This window comes from Anser cygnoides, chromosome 2 (assembly GCF_040182565.1).
Source record: "Anser cygnoides isolate HZ-2024a breed goose chromosome 2, Taihu_goose_T2T_genome, whole genome shotgun sequence".
Classification (NCBI taxonomy): Eukaryota; Metazoa; Chordata; class Aves; order Anseriformes; family Anatidae; genus Anser; species Anser cygnoides.
In genome coordinates, this window is record NC_089874.1 from 59,170,298 (window position 1) to 59,192,338 (window position 22,041).

Sequence of the window (22,041 nt, forward strand, 5' to 3'; positions counted from 1 at the left end):
TCTGTATTGAATACGTTGATGCTGAGATGAATGAGAAACAGAGTTGCTGACTTTGAAAAATTGGGAAATAGGGATGGCTGTGTCATATTGGTAAATTATGCAGTGAGTGTTCCCTGGATGAGATCACCTGCACTATTCACTTATATGAACAGTCCAGGGGTAAGCTAGCTAGTGTTCTCCTAAACAGGGGTTGAGAGTTAGCAGAGGCCAAGGATTGCTCCTGGTCGGTAGTTTGGGTGCCATCACACTGGTCTGAAGGCTGAGAGAGTTTAGCATTACAGTGGATACAAGCTACTCTATGGCAATTCATTTACACGTTGGAGATGATCCTGAAAATGCTGGATTTACTAGTATAGTCAGCCTCTGTGTGTCTTCGTTTTAATTTGAGCAACCTATAGAAAATAATGTAGAAAAGTGAGTTAAAGCAGGGATACCTCTACAATGCAAAATAATGAGTCACCGCGTGGGTAAAAGGGAAGGCTGACTTCTTCCATATTAGTTAACCCAAATAAGGACTGGTAGCTGCAGTTGTTTAGAATTGTGGTGTTGCAACCTCTTATCACTCCTATCTGTGTCCGCTTTGGATGCAGACAGCAGGAGATGGCTGAATCTGAAGAAACCCCTGTTGGCCGCACCCTTGATGCAACGCACATTCCTTGTGCATTGACTCAGGGCTATCAGCTTTCCTCTTTTCTGTCTTTGCCATGTTTTTCCCAGCACTACAAACACCTGGGGAGACAGTGTTTTGAGCAGCCACTTGCTATATTTGCTCACGGTATTGAACTTTGGGTAGGAGCTGGGAAGGAACAGATCAAAGGACTTCACCAGGAAGGGAAGGGACAATGAAGGTTAAGCACACCCAGCCCCAACCAGACATCACACCTGAGCTTGGCTTTGCAGCACTTTTACTCTCCATAAGGCAAAGTTCAGGGCATAGGCTTGTGTCATCGCTGTGTGTTGTTGCCTCTCTTTTCCATTGTGGACATACCTGGGCTATGACAGCCCGTGCAACCAGTCAGGAATTAGGAGAGAAAAGCTGTAAAGTCCCTTCTTCACTTGTGCAGAATGGACAGTGAGAGCAATTCCATTAGCAACATTAATGTTAATAACCAGCCACCTACTATTACCAGTCACCCACCTTGAATATTTATGAACTGGTGACATTAGCATTACTTTTACTGACACTAGATTGATCAACAGCATGTTCAAATTGTATTTGCTGCAGCCATACAGAGAGGTATGACTTCTGGCTGAGAAAGAGAGTGCATGTTAGCACAGTAATATCAGTGTTAAAATACAGAAACAACTCAGAAGCTTGTTTCTCTGCAGAAAGCTGCCGCAAAGTTTACTAACAAAGGCTGTGGGTATAACATATCTCATTTGATCACAGTATCATCCTTATGTCCTTACCTGTACAAACTGTAAAACCCAGTTGGTAACTTACTTCAGCGAGATCAAAGAAATGTCTAGCATCAGGGTTTGTTCCACCATTAAATAATGTGAAAAAACACAGCAGTGTGAATATGATGTTATAAATATGAAAGCAATGGATGCTTTCAAGCAGGAAATGTATTCTACTCCTTGAAATTGTTGAGTAGATGCCTATAGATATGCCTCATATTCCAACAGTTCAGTAGAGGACTAGGGAGACAGAAGAAATAATATATTTTGGGGTATTAAAACTATATTGATATATAGTATATTTCATCAATATTGTATAATTAATATTTTATCAATATTGTATAATTATTCTCATGATACCCTGATAACATTGTTCAGTTAATATTATCAATTGTAACACTTAGTTTAAATACTGAAATAATTTATATACTTTTTTGAGTAGTTATTTTAGATATTAAACAAAATGCACAAAACACTTTTTTTTTTCTTTTCTGCTTTATATCAACAAAAATGAGGGGGCTTTTCAAAGAGAACCCATAATTCAGAAAATAGATAACCAGCAGTTTCTCTTCAGCAATGAGTGGCATGTCATCTTTTAGTACTAAATTCCAGTACAGCCGTAAATGTGTCAGTTTTTGTTTTTATATCTACTTTTTTTTGGGCCTACTTTTTTTAGTGAATAAGCTGGTGCTGCAAACCTTATCCAAGTTTAAAACATTTAAAAGTCTTTTCCTGAGTTAGGAGAAGTTTTCCTAGAAAAGGCATCATTGAACTTGTGGACTGAGGTAGCAGATAAAACCTGGACATAAAGAAATTAAAATACTAAAGTGTGGGGACTCACCTGAGATAATACCACACAGTCGTGTCAAAATACTGACTACGCAATTTAGTATAATTAAGATTTAATTCCAGCACACGTGTGTGTTGGTCTTGTCCTTTCTGTGTGCTGCTGTACAAACAAGCAAACAGTGTTAAGAGCAGACAGAGAGAACTTGAGTGTGTAAAGACATATACATTTTAATCAGGGAAGCTCTCTAGAAGGAGCATAATCTGACGAGGTTTAAATACAATGTTTAGAATAAACAGCTCTTGAGTGATAACCCGAGTTCTGCCACTAACACTTTGCCCAAGGCAAATTACTTTACATCTATAAAATGGAAATGATAGCTACTAACCTGCTTTACAGGAGATTTGCAAAGATAAATTAGTTAATGTTTGTGCAATGTTTTGAACAAGTAAAGTGCCATTAAGCTCAAAGAATTATTACCTCAGTTCTTGCTTTAAAACCTCAGCAGGTAGTTGTAGAATACAAACTATCATGCAAACTACAATGTCCACAATCTCAAACACCGCACACTGAGATCTAAGCAAGCCAGACTGTAAAACCCTGCTAATTCAGCTCCACTTCATTTCTTCTCTTCGAACAAAAAGCCTGGCCTTTAAAATCACTTCTGCAATACAGAATCATAGAATGGTTTGTACTGGAAGGAATCGTCTAATTCCAACCCATCTACTATGGGCAGGGATGCCACCAATTAGACCAGGTTGATCAAAGCCCCGTCCAAACACTTCCAGGGATGGGGCATCCACAGCTTCTCTGGGCAACCTGTTCCAGTGCCTCACCGCCCTCACAGTGAGGAATTTCTTCCTTATATCTAACATAAATCTACTTTTTTTTTTTTTTTTAATTTAAAGCCATTACCCCTTGTCCTATCACTACACCTCCTGACAAAGGGTCCCTCTCCTGCTGTGTTGCCATTGAGGGATAGTTGCTAATGAGTTTTTGGAGAGAGGCAAATGCTGACCCGGTTCTCAATGGATAATGGAAACCAGCTTACATGTGTTTATGCTAAACATATAAAAGATACGAGATAGGTATGTATTGTAAATTAAGTAAAACAAAAGAAACTTGAACCAAGATGTTATATTTAGTGTGATATTCTCACTATGAACTATTAATTTAAAAGCTAGTGGTCAAAAGCCTGAACTGTGGCCTTTGATCCTATGTATCCTTTGATCTATGTACATATGCAGTTGGTAATAAAAGTTTGCAATATGAAGTAATATTGTGCGTCCATGCTGAGATTCACTCAGTTACATTAGCTCCAAAGGAGTTATACCAAATCCAGTCGCTGGGTATGTGACCAACTATTTAGGGAAAATACCATGTTTGAATTCAAACTTTCAGAAGTTTTTACTGAAAAAGGCCTGAAAGACCTACCTGTGATCAGAAATGTCTAAAACCTCAGTCTTAGAGTCTCTAAGTATCTAGTGGCCTTGGCAAGTAGAGCACAGATGTCATGAAAACAATATATTTGTGCTCAAATATGTGGGAAGACAGAATTCACAGTAGCTTGCTTTAGTAGTGCCGTACTGCCAGCATCAGGTGAGACTTTCCTGTTGTGGATATTTGCAGTGTGGGAAAGAAAATTTAAATGGGAATTTGCCTTGTCTTCCCTCACTCACGTTGTCAGGAATGAAGGAGGAGTTAAGTTAGGATCAAATGCTTGGTTTTATGGGGATTCATTTAAGGACAGGACGTGATGGGTGGTGAATTAAGTATGAAATGTTCCTGCTCAGTACAGCAGGTAGAATAACAATTGCATGAAAAATTCTGTAATACAAGTATTTGTTTTGCAGCGTGTTAGGACAGGACTTTGTCAAATTTCTCCTCTGAATTCACACGCAAAAGATGTTTCCTTTTTCCCATGTTTAGTTTGTTTTTCAACTGTCACACTGAATCCTTTCTCCTTCTAGATTTTAAAAACTCCATTGCTTTCCATGTTGGTATCCCGATGCTCAACATGCGTATCTAGAGGCATAAGTTTTTGTTTGGTATTTATCTATAAAATTGATTTGAGATTCTTTTCTTCAATTGCACTTCCTTTCATATAATGCAAGCTGCGATCTTTATTGTGAGTCGAGTGTACTTTGCAAATATTCCATCCCTAGAATTTGATTTTTTTTTTCCTGGACATCTCATTTTTAAAAATCCTCCAATTTGTCTAAATAAATGAAAATGAATCATATATACATAAAATTTATGAGGTTGCAGCATGTGAGGGTCTTTGAAGTGATTTGAATGAAATGAATGTTGCACTGTAAGATCAGATTCTGACCTCTGCTACAACCACAGAACCAATCATATGAGTAGAGTTGTATGGATGTTAATAATGTGTGAATTTACCTCAAAGTATTTCTTTTGCGTTATTTACAAAATATAATCAAAACAGAAAGCCAGCTACATCATTCAAAAGCTAACTTGTAACCCAGTTCATCTTAATAAATGATTACAGGCGTAATACGTGTTTAAAGGCATGTGTTCAAGCATCTCTTTTGCGCTAGTGTAAGTAAACGGGGTGGCGTTTTTCTTTGCCTAATTAGCACGGTAACTTGTTAAACTATCAGCAGAAAAAGACTGTCCAGAGGAAGCTGACTGGAAAGAGAAAAGTAACACATCTCTCAGAAGACATGCATCACAGAGGCAAGTCAGGATACACTCAGTGGCAGTTTTGCAATCCATTGTGTTCCAGCACACTGTGATAGACATAGGCATTTAGCACGTAATCCCCCAAACCGTATGTCATTATGGACTTCAGTTCAGGAGTTCCCAATTAATCATAACAGTTCATATCCTATTGACTATGCGACTGAATTTCTTTTCTCACAGGAGGAAAGAAATTACCAGCAGCGTGTGGCAAGTTTGACTGTTGAATCAGGAGGTGGCAGACCATTTACAGTGAGATCCCCGCCCAGACAAGCGGCACTTCACGTCCTATTCCACTTTACGGACAGCAGCCTGTTTGGAAGAAAAAAAAAGAAAAAAAAAAAAGATATTGGTACCACAAGCATATCCCACTGAATACTGAACAGCTTGGTTTTGCCTCTCGGGGTGAAGATGCTGAGGGGGGAGGATCACTGTTCATGTGCTCCTTTGCTTAATGCCTGTGGATTTCCCTGGAGCATCTCAAGAACACTTGTATTATTGTGTGTTCATTAAGCAACTTACTACACGGAGCGATTTCTCACCACCGGTGCAACAAAATAGGAGCAGCACACACAGATAGGGCCCCCTCTATCCTGGTGCTAAAAGAGGCATAGGGACAGTGCAGGGTTTTGTTTTTTTTTTGCACGCACACGCCTGGCCTTGCACTGGGGGGCAGCTGAGCACCCCGAAAACAGGGCTGTTTGCACGGGGCCGAGTTTGCTCTGATTTCGGGGGGAGCAGAAAGGAGGGTATCGCTCTGCATCCCGGCTCCTTTTGGGGACGGGCTGGAGCAGGAGGGAGTGCTGCTGCCGAAACTCTGCGCTGTTCCCCCCGGGGGGGGACACGATGAGGACCGGAGGCTGTGCAAGGGCCACGCAGCTATTTGGCAAGCAGCGGTGCAAACACACGGGCTGAAGCCTCCGAGCAGCAGGATACACCCCCTACACACCAACCCCATAGCCCGAGAGGGGAGGGGGACAGAGGACCTGCCCCCCAAATATTCTCTCTCCCTCCATCCCGGGCCAGGTGGGGGGGCCGCCCTTTCCCCACCTGGGCGGGGTTCCTCCTCCCCTTCCTCCTTGCTCCCGCCCCATCCTCCTCCTCCTCGGCGTCCCCAGAGGGAGCCCCTGCGCTCCTCGGCCGGGCTGAGAGCGAAGCCGGGCGCTCCCCGTCCCGCAGCCGGTCTCAGCCGCCCCGCAAGTCCCCGCAGCCCCCGGCAACAGGAGGAGCAGAGGGAGGAGGAGGAAGAACAGAGGGAGGAGGAAGAAAGCAGCACCCCCCCCCCCCCCCCCTGCGGGGCACGCACGTGTGCGCGCAGCCTTCGACGGCCGCCCAGCAGCATGCAGAGCCCAGCCTTGCGGAGCATCGCCGCCCAGAGGGGCTGAGCGCTTTGGGGTGTAGGGGAGCATCTCCGAGCAAAGCTCCGTGCCCCCCGACCCTACTGCAAGAGGGGGCGTCCCGCAGGATGGGCGGCCGCAGCCCCCCCAGAGCCGCTGTCCCGGTGCTGCTGCTGCTGCTGGGGTGCGTCGCCCCCTGCTTCGCCGTGGAGGAGAAAAAAGGTAAGGGGGGGAAAAACGGGGGAAAAAAGAGGAGAAAAAGGGGGAAAGGGGTCCCGCCGGAGGCACCCCGTGGGAGCCGGGCTGCGGGCGGCGGCGCGCCGCGGCCTCCCGCGGGGAGCGGCGGAGGGAAAGTCCCGGCTTCTTTCCTTAGGAGAGGAAAAAAAAAAAAAGAAAGAGAAGGGAGAAAAAGGGAAAACAAACCTCTAGCAGCGCTCCCGCAGCTCCGACTTCCTGATTCTAGGTTTATTTTCTTTTGTGGGGGTGGAGGAAATAAAGGGAATAAACCTTGGCACATCTCATCGGTTGTGCTTCTCTCCTTTCGTGGTGTTTTGTTTTTTTTTTTCTTCCCCTCCTCTCCCCCCTCCGCTCAGCTCCCCTCTCTTCCCCTCGTCGCCCGGTGGCTCCCGCAGCGTTTTGCCCGGCTCGGCTCCGGGGCTGCCGCCGGCCCCGTCCCTCACCGCTCCCCGCGGAGCTCGACGGGGAAAAGCCGAGCAGTCCCCGAGCAAACACCGCTCCGGCACCCCCTGCTTGTCGCTCTGCCCCCACACCTTCGCTTGTCCCGCCTGAAAATGAGAAATATCCACGCACGCACCTGGGAAGGGGATGTGTGCCTAGAAATGGGGATGCGCGCACCCAGGAAGGGGATGTGCGCACGGAAATATCCCCGCACGCACCTGGGGAGGGGATGTGCGGAAAGAGGGAAAACGCCACATTGGTTCAGTTTCACCCGTTGTTAAACCTAAGAGCGATTTATTCCCGTCCTTCCCACTGTGGGGAAGCCGCCCCGACTCTGCTGTCACCCCTCGGTGGGTGCGTGGGAACTGCGCGGAGCGGCCGGGGCAGGGCGCAGGGGGCAGGGGCCGGGTTTGATATTTGAGAAACTGGTTTCGAGGGTGAGAAAAGGGTTCTGGCTGGTCAGATCCATCGCTTTTTCTCCGTGTGTGGTGTTCTTTTGTGAGTTTCGAGAGCAGGCCCTGACTGCTGTTCCAGGCAGAGCACAGTCCTCTTTATCTTGGAAATCTGCCAGCAAGGGGAAAAATGCAGATTTCGTTGTTGTTGTTGTTTTACTCTTTCTTTCTTTCTAAAGAAAAAGTGGGAGAAGAGAATTAATAGTGATTAGAAGAGCTATGCGTGGCTTAAAACGACCTAGGTAGTCTTTCGTGACTGTGGACAGTAAAACCATCCTGAAAGGGAGAAACACCCCGTTCGAAAGAACTAGTTGCACAACCTCAAAAAAGTGAAGAGGCTCTCTTGCTCCAGAAATCAAGTTCATACCTGTTGTTGATGTAACATGGGCAGTTTTTCTTTTCCATTTTTTTTTTTCTTCACCCTTTGAAAATGATGGGAAGCAGGCTGACTCTACCTCCTATGCTGTGTTAAAGCTTTTGAAGTGCAATCTCAGGTGCATATACCCTGCAGAATATGTAAAGTGTGAGGAGAAAAACATTGTTACCTTGTTTATAGTGTTTAATTCTGTGTCTCATGAAATTGTGAGGGTGCTGTTTATTTGAGGATTATTAAATAATCAACAGCTACATGATAAACCCAATGGAGATTATTCACGATATGTTCTCTTAGTGAGTAACTGTTTCTGTGAGGAGAGCTGGAGACTTGGTGGCAGAGGGGAAGGCAGAACAGTTGAATCAGTTATTTGGTATTTATTTGTTTTTCTCCACACCTGAGGATGAGTAAGAAAATAAGTCATGGGTACAAAATGAAGCAGCATTTGAGAATCATGAGATATTGATTTGAAGCAATAGGTCCAACAGGTAGTAGACCATCAAAGCCTGCTGAGGTCCGGTCACATTATAGGACTCCTGGGCATCTGAATTCAGAATAATTCTGAAAGCAAATGTGCTGTAATAAATATGTGCAACACTTGTGTTTTATGAAAAAATTCTGTTGCCTCTAGAAGTTCAAATGGCATATGAATTTACACTTTTAAAAATTTCAGCCCGTTTTGTTCTATTCCCCAAAAGAGCTGATGCCTCAATAAATAAATAAATAAAAGTACCCAGGCAAATGTTCTTGCTAGAAGAAGGTCTGAATCAACCTATAAAATCTGATCAACATAATGGTTTAATGGAAATTTAAATACAGTTCTGTGTTTTCCCCAAATTTTAGAAAGATTTCTTTGAATATGGATTAGAGAAAATTTATTTAGTTGTAAGACTGTAGATGTGAAGGTGAAAAACAAACAACAACAAAAAACAATCGTGCTTATTCCAAAACCAAACAGTGTTGTTGGAAACTGAAGTACACTCAAAGGGATCAATATCTACCTCTATCTCTATCTACCTGCTCTAATGTTGGCCCAGATTAACGATGGTGGAACTAATCTGGATTTCCACTGATGTTTGCTGGATGGCCTTTTAGGTGGTATCGAAGATAAATACCTGTGACAGCAGGCGTGTTGCTTCCTGCAGGATGCATTGGACCAATGTCCATTTTGTGTGTCAATGCTCAAGGATGGCACTACAGTTAAGCAAACTGCTTTTCATTGCTTTGTTGGTTTTCTATCACTAGTTTTGATCTGTAGTTACAGCTGTCGTGGGATGGGAGCTGGGAGTGGACATGCAAACCCACTGGGCAGCTCTGTGGCTGCAGAAGTTCTCTGTGACGCCCTTGTGTACCTGACGTCTTCTATATTGCTTTCTGGAAAACAAAGGGAAATTAACCTCCTTAAGGATGCTGAAGTATTCATTTCCACATGAAATGAAAGAGAGCCATGTAATATTTTGTGCAGTGGGCTATGTGCGTACTGATATTATGTGATGCTGCATTTTAGATTTTGCAGTTTCTGCACTGCATGTTATTCCATACCTACTTGTGACGGACATAAACATTGCAGTTCTTGTGGGTCGTGTAGTGCTTGCTCCAGTTATGTGCAGACAGCTCTGCCTTTTCAGATGATCTCTTCTCTTGTACCTGCATTTGTTTGTATTATCACTGATGCAAGAGGAGTTTTCTGTATGGAAACAGGAGAAAGAGGCAGGGGGAGCTGTTATTTATTTGTTCGTTACCTAAGGTCCCGTCTGTGCACTGTGCGCTTTTTTTCTTTTCTTTTTTCCTCTCCTTTCCTTGGTAAATGACTGAACTTGTTGTTGTTTTCTTTTTTATTTTGGAAACTATATTTGTGAAACCGCAGAGGTGTGTGCAGTTAGAGGTATGGAAACTTAGGTGCTGAAACAGTCCAATTTGGTGAAATAATACAATTAAGAGAAGTCTTGAGTATAGACCTGCTCCTACTCCAGTGCTTCGATGTGTGAATGACTAAGGGCAAAACCCAAATCCTATTGTTAAGGGCAACTTCAGATAAGCAAGAAAAGGAAGATAAAGTGACAGCAGTCATCTCCTTAATTCAGACAACTTACAAATACAGTGGCTATGTGCAAAATGCTGCAAAAGAGACTGATGTCTCAACAGAGTGTGTGCATGTGTGTAGGGTGAACAAACTACCCACAGAAATGACAGTAGTAAGTACAAACGTATTATTTCTTGCATCAAGAGTATGTGAAGAGATTTGCAGATAAATGAGAAATCAAGATCGATGCCCTGGAGACTACAATCAGAGTAGTCCATTGTAATTCATTTGTTAATTTATAGAGAGAGACTTTCAGGGAGTGTCACACAATGCCATTATGCTCCTCGGGGCTGACTTTTGCATTTGGGTATCCATCTATCACTGAAATCACTGGGATATGTGAGCTTTAGCAGCAAGATAGCTGACTAGCCAAACCAGTTCCTTCAAAAGACGTCCTTATCTTCCTCTAGCACAAACTGCGTTAGCTTGTTAGCTCTTCAGAAACCAGCCTACTGAAAGGTTTACTTCATTTCAGGGAGGATGACCATACCTGCATCAAATGTAGCAATATCAATAGTTTCAGTGCAAAACCAAACTCCTGGATTAGTCCAAGTTTCGGTAGTATGTGTGTATCAGAGGGTACAGTCACCCTGTGCATGTGAGCATTGCATCAAAGAAAAAACTCACATGCATTCAAAATTCGGTAGTCAGCATGTCGTGGTCTACACATTAGCGTTTACAGGTACGAGAGCTCATGTCAAATCTCATGTTACACTCTGGTCTGTATTGCCAAAGTGCTTGTGCAATGCAAGAGTGGTTGTACTGTCAGAAGTACTTTGACTTGTAGGACTTTGCTCTGGGGAGCCAGAACTGGCCGTACCCACAAAAGCATCCTCTAGCCAGTCTACGTGAGGAGTGCTTTCCAGGGTGACTCAGCTCACAAACCTGATTTAGACCAGTCAAAAGAGGGGGGGATCTCTTATTCTCTAAAAGTGACTGTCTAGCTACAACAATTGTTATTTTGGAAATGTGTGAATTGCACTAGAAATCTTTTATTATTTCTCAAAATACCATTCTGCTGTGCTGCTCTCCTTGAGCCCCTACTATTGAAAATGCGGTTATGTCTGTCGGGGCTCAGCTGGCACAGAGACTGCACGCAATCTAGCTAGGATTTTGCTAGTTTTAACAGAAGGTGATTGGGAAGGTAGCAGGGCTTTTATTTGCTCCTCAGTGGAAGGCATGTTCCAGCTTTTTGCCTCCTGGCTTTGCCATGCAGTAGCTGTGGAAGGTGTGTAGCCTCTGATGAATGCTCAAGCAGTAATTATTGCCGGGATGAGTCTAGTCACCTGTCTTGCTCTCACCCCAGGGTCAGCTTGAGCAACGTGCCTGGCTGTAAGTGCAGTTTGAAAAGCGAGTGCAGAATTTGCTTCTCTGGGTCCTACGCAAGGCTTCACCCAGCGCTCGGGACGCGGGCGATGACTGAGCAGGAGCTGCTGCTTCGCCCAGGCTGCATGACGTCAAAGGCTCGGGCATGACGAGGGATTAGCTGAGAGGCCCTCGCCTCTGGGATGTGCCCTTCCAACGAGGCTGATGCAATCAATGCCTGGCACCCCTGGGTCCAGGTGACAGGGGTGGGATGGAAGCCGGGTCAGGGTGATTCATTAGAAATCCTCACACCGCTGCTCCTCGTTTGTACCTGCCAGCTCCGGAGAGCTCGTGAAGCACATGAAGGCATGGAGAGCCAGCAGCATGGATTTATCAGCTCTGTGAAGGTGGGGGTAGAAAGCATTCAGGTCAGCTTTGCTTTGCCAGGAGTTAATGGTACCTGGGATGGGAATCCACCACTCGATGTTTCCTGGGGATGCGGACGGTTGTTGTTCAGCTTGGTACAGTATCTGCTGCCCCCACTACATATGTAACAATTTGGCTTTCTCCTGTGCAACTTGGCTTCCAGGAACATGTCATTAGTAGGTGTAGGATGAGATCTAGTATCACTCCTGCCCATTCTGGTTCTCGATATGTTACTTCCTGGCTTCCAACTACACCAAACCGATCTGTAATGTTTTTTATTTAGAGCTGAATTTTGCTGAACTAATAGCATTGAGTAATAATGTACTTTATTTCTTCAGAAATAGTTGCAGAGCATTTGGCATGAATATGGGCAGCAGAAGTCATTCCTAAAGGAAATGTGGAAAAAAAGATGTTCCATATACAGAGAAGTTGTGTCAAAACAAATGTCTATTCCTGCTGAAGCAAAATTGTTATGTATTGAAAGGGCTATGATGTGCCCTAGTGATTTGTCCCACAGAGAACATGTATGTGTAGGTCTGAGTCTTGTGCTCCCTGGGCTTAATAACGTTATTAAGGGTTGCTCACAGGGAAGAAGCATGAGAAATCCTTATTAGTTTTCCTGTTCAAACACGAACTTTCTGATGACCACTGAAAATACAAGGAGACATGAGTTGACCATTTGGCTAAGCTGTACACTCTCTACCATGTTGAGAGAGCAATCGGTATGTATGTAGACTGTAATGGTGTGTGAGCTTTCGTTTTGAAGTCTTAATGCAAAGTAGGTTTTGCCTGCTGACAGATCCATGCAAGGCAGATGCAAGGTTCCTCCTCCTGCTGGTGTGCCTTCTCCAGCCCGGCACATCAGTGTACATGAAAGTAAACATCTACGTGTTCACATGCATGTCTCGCTATGAGAGTACATCAAATCATGGGTGGTTTTTGTTTGTTTCAGTGGTTGAGGGAGGAAAATAAGAATAACTTCCAGTCAAACTGAAACAAATATATTAGGGTGGTTCTATTGAAGTGAAGAAGAAAAAAAAATGAGAACACTGAACACACCAAAAAATATTTTAGGATAATCTGGAAGACCTGAGACTATTTCTTTTCTTTTTAAGTTGGTTAAAAAAGGAAAATCAAATGCTATTTGAAATGAAAATTTGCAGGTTTATTTTGAAAATACCAGAGCACCACTTAATTTTCTTAAAACTCCCTCCCACTCATTTTTTGGAGCAAGGTGTGTTTGCTGCATTTTTGGCTCAAATTAATGAACCAACTTCAATTCTATTCTTCCTCCCTGAAAAACTGAGGTTTGGGGGTTGGAATAAACTGACATTTGTGTACAGAAAAAAAAAGCCTTGTTCCAAACTGTGTGAAGGTTAAGCAGAGGGATAAATATAGTCTGAAATATTTGTGATAGCTTTTCTATTTTCGTAAAGTAATAATAATAAAAAGCTTGGTTACCTGTGCTGGCATGCCTGTGTGTGGTGCCTGCACCGAACCATGTCACCATCCATCCGGAGGCTGGCACAGCAGGGTTTATTGGTGTCCCAGCAGTAGGACAGGCCTTTGGGCAGGCAGAGTGAAAGCTGCCAAACAGTAGCAGTGCCCCAAGGGCCAGCAGTGCTGCTGTGTGGGTTAAAAGCCTTCTGCATGTAGTGGTTACTGCTCTGTGGTTACTTTATTTTGCAAAGGTTCTGTGGGAAGGGCGGGTGCTACCCACCTCACCTCCCAGCTGTGCCCTCCACCTCCCTGTCACCTGCAGAAGCTGCAGCTTTGCCAGCCCCGTCTATCCCAAGCCCCTCAAAAATAAGATTTGACGTGGTACCAGCAAAGGCAGTTTTGCCAGAATATCTCAGTCCAGGTTGCTAGAGTAGACAGCTCCTCTGGCAGAGCAGGGTGACGCTAGGCGAGATGTTTTCCAGGGAAAAGTGGAATGAAGGAAGGAGAAGAAGATATAAAACAGCCGTTTTGATGACAGGATAGTAGTGCTTTAGCACTTGGATTTTACAAGAAGAAAATTATCAGTTTGTGGGAACTGGGTTTGTGTGCGTTTTGTAATCAAAACAGTGGCATAATCCCTGATTTCCCGTCACCAAATGCAGCTGTAAATATGAAGATAATCAGGGGAGCCCTGGAAGTTGAACGCTTTTGGCATTGGGGCACCACAAGCTTACATAGCACTTCTGCTAGGTAGGGAAAGTATTATTTTGCCTATTAGGACCCGCGGGATCAGAGCCATGGAGACTTTGAATGGTTGCCTGAGGCAACACATCTGGTCACTGGCAAAATTGCCTGTTGGGATTTTGGCCTCCCGCCCTGTGCCCTAGCTGATGATGAACACTGCCTGTAGTTTAAGGTAACCAGCTTCCTACCTGGGGGTGATTCACAAGCTTTGAAATGACATCTGGTGCAGAGCATCCTTTCCTCTCCTTCCTGAAAGCTACTCTGAGCCTTTTTCCCCAACAGCTCCTTGTCCCTGGAGGGATGCTGGCCATAACGCACACAGTGGCTGGCCTGGGATGTGGTGACTTGTGGTGGCATGCATCTGGCTTGGCTTCTTGCTGCCAAAGTGCACTTGTTCTCTGCCTGTGCCTGGCCCCTTGCTCAGACGGCATGAGGAAGCCCCAGCAGGTACTGAAATAGCAGAATGAGGTGGTAGCTGCAAGTCAAAATGGGCTTCAAGTAGATACCTTCTTGTGAAGTCTGAATTGTTTCTGAAATCACTGTTTTTACATAGCTGCAGATCAGTTTTAATGGCAGTGTTCATATTTCTGATGCCCAACTGAAGAAAAAAAAAAAGCAGCTTCTCACTAGGGATCTGTATTCAAACTCTCCTCCCTCCCCTAAGATCAGGGAGACATATGTGCACTTCTGAAAGATGAATTTGATTTGAATCTAAGATAGTAACCAATACTTTTTCAGAGCTGTATTTTTATTACGGCTGCATGTTATGATTCTCTCTTGCTTAGCAATTCTCTGATCTTGGAAATACCATTGCATGTAATTAATTCAGTTTTGAGTTAGTCATTGATATTCTTAAAGTTCAAAATGCATTTGTAGAACAATTGTGTCTTCTGAAGTTCACTTGGGAGGTAAGACTAAGGAAGGAGGCAGGGTTTAAGGAGGAAGCTTGTTTTAGCAGTTGGGTCAGTTATTTCACCAATGCCTTTAGCAAAGAAGCAAGAGGCTGTTTGCACAAATCAGTAACTAGTTCCCATGATTCAGATTGAATCACATAGTTCAAGTCATTTGAATAAATAAATGACTACTAGTAAATGAGACAACCTCTGCAATTAGGATGGCATGCTGCGTATTTCTTGTTATTTATTATGTGGCTTTCAATAGATACGATTAAGTTGGGTTACATTTGGAATGCTAGGTGGCATTTCAACACAAGCCACTTAACCAAAGCTTACATTAAAATGAGATATCCATTTGTTTTGTACAGGTGGCATTGCACTGCATCTTCAACACTTACGTTTTCCTCAAGCAGACACATAACAGGGAAAAGGATTCCTCTAGCCAAGCGCACCTCCAGTTTTCAGTCGTACCAGGGAATTCTCAAGCAGGTTCTTCCCAATCATTTGCAATTTGCTGCAGTCTTTGCTTTCCTTCATATGTTCCTGGGCTGTAAATTCCAGTGAATGGAGAAAACGGCTTTTCTCAGATGTTGCGCATGGATTACATGTTATCCCTTGTGTTTCCAAGGGGATATGCTTCGTTGGTCACCTCAAACTTTTGCTGTTCAGTTTGGACTTGTGACAAGAGCATAATTTTGTGTAGAATATGGAAAAAAAGGTCTTCTTGGGTTTTGCTTCCTAATTTTGCTATTTTGTAGCTTGCATTGATTTTAAGTAACTGTATTGTGCTATTGAAAAATCCCATGTGAATCTGATGTTCTGAAAGCAGTATTTAAAAAAAAAATATTGTCACTTAACTACTCTGTCATAAGTGGTAATACCCTATAAAAAACAATGCTGATAAGTTTAAGAAAATATGTCATGAGCTAACTATGGCAATTAAGTAGCTCTGTTTAATGGTGCTCCTTGGAGATATGGCAGATAGGTAAGATTTGGGGACCTCCTGACCAGATCACCATCTGCTTTATTGAGGAGAAAATTTTGGTGTTGTTTCTTTCTTTTTTTTTTTTCTCACTTTACACAACATAAAAGATATTTAAGAGATGAGGGATACCTTTTTGATAAAAGGCCTTTCAAAATTATGAAGATACCAGATCTTCAGTGCCAGATAAAAATACCATTTTGTATATGTGATCAGTCTTTCTTTTACAAGTGGAAGTTACTGTTGCTCTTACCTGAAAAGTCGTGGCAGGGAACTTTGCACAAACTATGACTTTGGAAGCTGAAAGCAAAACAAAACTTCCTTCATTTCCTTTAATCGTTGGTAAGAAATGGCTATGGTAGAAACAGGTATGACTAATATTTGTCAAGCTTACTTCTGATGCATTAAATCTGGAGGTACAGGGATCGTTTACTGGACTCATGAGGACAGGAATCTCTTCCCCCCCCCCCTTCCCACAAAAAAAAGGGTGAGGGATTTGTCCTCAAGTCCTGGTTGGCACTACCTTGTCAGGAGCTATTGAATAAAATGTCCTTCTAGTCAAAAGTTCTTTCATTTCTGCAGTGGATTTTTCGTTATTGTTTTTTTACCCATTTTTATTACAACTTATTTCTCATGAATGGAAACCTGACATTCTCAGTTGTTAAAAAGGATTCCATATGTTTTGCTGCTCTTAAGACTAGTCTTGCATGGAATCCCTGCCTTTTATTTTTCTTGTCTAAAAATAAATAGAAAAACTCAAGTGAAAAAACAATGAGACCAGAACAAAACAAACCATTTTTTGGGGAAACTGAAATTTTAGTCACCATAATCCCAACCCTGGAAGCTGCTTTATCAGAGCTGGTGTATTGGGCATAAATGGCAAGGGTTTGGTAGCAGGGGGAATGTAGGGGTGGCCTCCGAGAAGAGTCCAGCAGCTGCCCCATGTCAGATCAGAGCCAGCTCCAAATGGCCCCAAAAGGGACCCACTGCTGTCCAGACCCCATGGCGGAGCAGATCTCCACGCTGCAGCCCGTGGAAGAGCCCCTGGTGGAGCAGGTGGATGTGGCCTGGAGGAGGCTGCGGCCCATGGAGAGCCCCCGCAGGAGCAGGCCCCGGGCCGGAGCTGCAGCCCGTGGAGAGGAGCCCACGCAGGAGCAGGGGGTCTGGGGGGAGCTGCCGCCCGTGGGGGACCCGTGCTGGAGCAGTTTGCTCCTGACGGATAGACCCCGTGGTAGGAGCGGCAGAGATGAAATGTTAAGGACTGACCGCCGCCCCCAGTCCCCGTTCCCCTGCGCCCCTTGGGGGAGGATATAGAAGAGGGTGGATGGGCGGGGGGAGGTGTTTGTAGTTTGCTTTTAGTTCTTACTGCTCTAGTCTGTTAGTAAGGAGCAATAAATTATATGAATCTCCCTATGCTTAGTCTGTTTTGCCTGTGACAACAATTGTTGAGCTATCTCCCTGTCCTTATCTCAGCCCTTGAGCTCTTTCCATCGTATTTTCTCCCCTTTTTTCTTTGAGGAGGGGGAGTGAGAGAGCAGTTGTGGTGGAGCTCAGCTGCCTAGCTGGGTAAAACCACCACAGCTGGACCATAATTTAAATTGCTGGGTCTCCAGATGAACATGGGTTTTGAAGCAGAGTGATGTGTATGGTGCTGGGCCCTTGGCATTTGCTGAAAGGCAGCATGCTGTTGAGAAGTGGTGGAACTTGCTTCTCAGAGCCAACGTAAGGCAGAAAGGTCACTCCCCTGAAAACAAGCTCTCACAAAATCTATTAGCCCCATCTCCCCATCTAATGCTGGAGACCTGCGGTAATGCGAACAGAAGAAGACTTAGGTTCAGAAAGAACATACTTCCCTCTTCATGTTCAATATTTGCCTGGTATCTGATAGCTCTCAGTGAGACGGTCCCTATTGAAGTGCAGCAGCTGACAGCGCATTGATCACCCACACAAGTGGAACAGTTAGTGTTTGGTTTTCTAATGAAAACATCCCTAGCTGGTCTTTATTTGCTTGTACTTACTGAGGACAGAACACAGGCTTTTATTTGAAGTTTCACTTGCAGAGCTGTGGAAAGCAAACATTAGAACAGAGCCCATGTCTTTGTGCAGCAGGCTGAGGGAGGTGCAAGGCTGCATCAGCTTGGTGTTTGTCACGGCTGCTTTGCCCAGGTAGATACTGGTGCTCCTACTGCTTCCCTGAAACCCATGGCAGAAGTTCAGTCCTCGGGAGTGGGAGCAGGGGCAAGTCCTTCACCACAGACCTAGAAAAAGAAGCATGCAGGTCATGTTTATGCCATGTGCTTGGCTTCCAGTCTCTGTTCCACCTACCTGGAATGGAGGATAAGCAGTTGAGCTGCAGCAGTTTTAGTTTGGTTGTAGAAGCAAATGTTCTGCCATTGGTAGTTCCTAATTTGACCACTTGCAATGAGGATACTTGTAGTAGGAGGCTGAAATCCAAACTTCAGCTTCTTCAGTGATCCCTCATAATTTCTTAAAACAGCTGTGTTAAGATACATGTCCAATTACTAGATCAGTTTGATATTTTTCCTTTTGCTTGGGTTTGGAAAAGATTGTCATTGATATGCTCTCTCAATTCCTTCTGGTCTTCAAAAAGTAATTAAGTGTTGAGCAAAGGTATTGTCAGTCTGTTTCCTTCCTACTAAGCTCTGCAAGGTTCATGTTAATGATTTTTTTTTATTATTTCAAGGCTGCTCTTATTTTCTCTCTCCCGCCTTAATGAGGCAGATACCATAGGCAGCATCATTTTATCACAGTTGCCTGTGGCAGATTAACTAATATAGCAACATCTTTTCTGAAGTTTTAGTTAATCAGTGTGTAAGGTGCTCTCATCAGCATACGTGGATAATTCTCCCTGACACTTACAAGATTTGTCAAGCATGGAAAAGGAAGAACAGAGCCTTTTTCCAAATGAGGGTCTTTTTGATTTGAGGAGCACCAATCTGTTTTGCACCATTGAGCACATCATAATCAGTGAATTAAGACTAAAAATAGCTAATTAACACCTTCTCTCTTTCTTTTGTGTCTGGTCATTAGTTACTATGAACCACATTAATTCATAGTAGCATACGGCATCAAAAGTGCCAATGCCTAGCTAACATCAAGAGCTAAATTCTGTGGGGGTTCTGCAGAGGAATATTACCTCTTAGTGTGTTACCTGTTTCCCACAGCTGCTTCCTCATATCATGAATATGTGTGCTTGTATGCTCAGCTCTTGTCTGTACTTTTATTTTTATTCACTACATATCCCATGAAGGGAAAATCTGAATTAGTCATTGGCACTTGAAAGGGACTCAGGCTATTTTTTCCTGCTTTAATGTGATACTGAATGGGTCCTGCCTATGAGCTAAACTCAAATACTGTTTCAAAGGCTTGGATCATTTCAGAAATAGCAAACATAACACTTCTGAGTAAACAGACTAGTTATAATAGACAGGATTAGAAAATGGATTGTTCTGGGCCAGTGCTGTACTATTGAGAGTGATGATATCGTAGTGGTAATCGCACTGTTGGACTTAATGGCCCATAAACTTTGATAAAAGCTTTTGTAAAATTGTCAGCAATAATTCCATCCATTGTTAGATTGCCAATGAACTTCTTCAGCCCCTGAATAAATTGCTACTATCAATTATGTTTTTATAATTATATAAAATAAGACTTTCACTCTAAAGGCATAATAATTCAAATAATAATAAAAAAATCCAGTCAGCTTAAAATTAATGGATCATATCCACAGTTGCTGTAAATGCACAGAACTTTTTCACCTGGGTGGGGCTAAGGTAATTTTTCATCTGAAGCTGTAGTCCCATGAATTTCCTCTGTCAAGCCCTTTAGATCAGCAGAAATAGAAAATGCCATTGCCTGTGTCTGAAATAGAGAGGATAATTAAAAAATAGTTTTATTGTAGTTCTCTTTTGTTGTTCATTTTCTCTGTATATTTTTAGCATGCTGCTTACTAGAGCATGAACATTGAAAAGGAATAATTACTTTCTTAGCCTTCAATAAGCCATTCACTAAAAAAAAAAAAAGCCGAAACACTTAAATTTTGTCTACAACTTACGTGCTGTGTCAACATATGGTCCCTTTCTGTTTGTTTATTTTTTCACAGCTATTAATTTCATAACCTTCCCTTTTTTCCCCCTTCATCCCTTCCACATGATTGGTTGTTGTCAGCCACAGCCTGATACAAAACGGAGTAAAATTCAGAGCAAGAAGAGCAGGAAGTTCTCTTGCGAGAGAACAAATAGCACAGGGTATTTAACAGTGCATTAAGCAATGTAGCTGTTGGACTACACTCATAATACAGTGGTGAGAGCATGAAAATGCTCTGTATGTCATTAGTTTAGCCAAGCAGTGAAATGCCCTGGCATTGGTGATCTTCAGCATATCTAATGCAGTGGCATTGCTAATGCAAAGCACAACAAACAGCTGAACGTGAGCTTTCCAGCCCTGCAGCACAGGAGAAGCTGCCTTACCTGCCTGTAGGTAGAGTTTGATTTTTGTATTCTAGAGAAGAGTTGAACAGAAATGTGCCTACTGCTGAAATGTGCCTACCCAGGGTCTGTCCTTTTTGTGTTATCACTTGTCTGTGTGTATTTGCTTAATTTTCTGTAGGGGGATGTAGGTAGGAATGTATCCTGAGGGAATATATTGTTCAGTTGGCAACCATGCTGCTTCATGAAAGCTTTACCTCAGAAAAATTACAGTTCCTAAAATAATGATGTTGACTGGTACACTAGCAGTGATAAAGCTTCTCGCTCCATTCCCACCTTCCTAGTGTATTTGGCAGCGGGTGGTAACATGGAATTCAAGGACAGCCCCAAAGAGAATCTGGCTCTCCCATGTGAGATTACGCAACTTTGAAGAAAAGCACCGCAACTACGTGCAGGGGAGTTTATGGAAAAGGTAAAATTATGGAGAGCTGGAGGAGAAAGAAGAAAATCTGGAACTCTTGCTTCTCTATTACAATAACGCTGCAGCAGGGACATGCATTGTCTACTGATGCTTGATCCAGCAAAACTTAGGCATAATATTCCTTTGAAGTCTATGGATATTTTGCCAGCCAGGACTGCAGGATCAGGTTTTTTTATTACTTTATTTGCCTAAGAAAACTCTTCTCATCTAGTTTAAAGGTGAAGCTGATATAGAATACCACACTATGTTATATGAAGATTATGCCAAAAAGTAATTCTCCTGAAATAGAAAGTAAGATTGTAAATTATAATCACATCAGAAGGTACTGCGGTGTCCATGTTACAACTTTAAATGAGTCTTTTAACTGGCTGCACTTAAAAGTAAGTCTAGTAAGTACACAGTCTAGTAATTGCCATTCCCCTTTCTTTTCCTAAAAGATTGTTTCTAAGATACATTGTTGGATGGGACTGAGTGAATTCTTTAAGTTTGTATATGGTGATGTGGCTTCAGCCAGCTAACATGCTGGTTCTGATACTGTAGCAAAAAGGGGGCATCTCAAAATTTGCTGGGATGATCTTGGTTGAGTTGAGTGGCATTTCAACTCTGGATGTGTTGGACCCAAGACTTCTAAATGGAAGTTCTTGCAGAGAATTATACTTCTGTATACATATATACACATATGTGTGTATATATATAAAAGAAATCAAATTATTTTTTTACTGTAGCCCTGAAACAATATGTTAATGTGCTGTTCTTAGTTTATGCAGGCCTCTGGCACTCTTGCTTTATAGTTAAGAAAAAATGATGTTACAACAGCAACTGCTATACCACCCAGTACTTAAGGAGCTCCTGTCAATGTAGCACTTCAGAAAGTACATTAGACAGACTTTTAAAGTGCATGAAATTAAAACAAGAGCAGGAGCTTAACGCTTGCTGAATGCTGCGGTCAGACAGCATGAGTTGGTTCTGAAGTTGAAAAAAGTTCTGATGGAGAGAGTTAGCAATAGCACCAATTTAGCTACTTTTGCAAATGCATTGTTTCATATCTATGCATGTGTCCGTTTGAAATCAATGGAGTTGCATGCAGGTATACAGAGCTTGTATAGGTTTAAGAGCCTTGTTTTACATGGGACAAAAAATATGTTATTTAAGGGAGTAATAATTTTGAGAGGCTCAAGCAGAGACACTTTAAGGGCAGGTACTTGGCATTTCTTGGAAATGAGCCTCTGAGCGTTGTTGAAAAATTTATGACAAATGGAAGTATCAGAAGCTGAAGCTGCTGGAAATTATGATTTATGGATGTGAATTTTGGGCAAAGTTTCATGTTACATATGTGCACCACTTGTGTTTGAGAGCAAGGAATGGTGTCAAGGTATGTGTATAATGATATTTTTCTGTCTATTAAACCCTAGAGATATAAAGTGGCGCATTATAAATGTTCCTGTACAATAAAATGCAATGCAAGTACAAGAGGTAAGAGACCTAGTAAAGGCTAGGAAAGACTAAAC

At 42.9% G+C, this 22,041-nt stretch overlaps 1 protein-coding gene across 2 annotated transcripts in view; it reads left to right on the plus strand.

Moving 5' to 3' along the window:
• The first annotated feature begins 5,193 nt into the window (after window positions 1–5,193).
• Window positions 5,194–22,041, plus strand: part of EGFR (epidermal growth factor receptor) — a 164,104-nt gene continuing 147,256 nt past the window's right edge. The window contains exon 1 of one of the 2 annotated variants that reach the window (XM_013197419.3): window positions 5,194–6,447. In XM_013197419.3, coding sequence (XP_013052873.1) covers window positions 6,354–6,447 — 94 coding nt within the window. In that variant the 5' untranslated portion in view covers window positions 5,194–6,353. The remainder of the gene's footprint in view (window positions 6,448–22,041) is intronic. The other variant, XM_013197420.3, reaches the window with a different exon arrangement.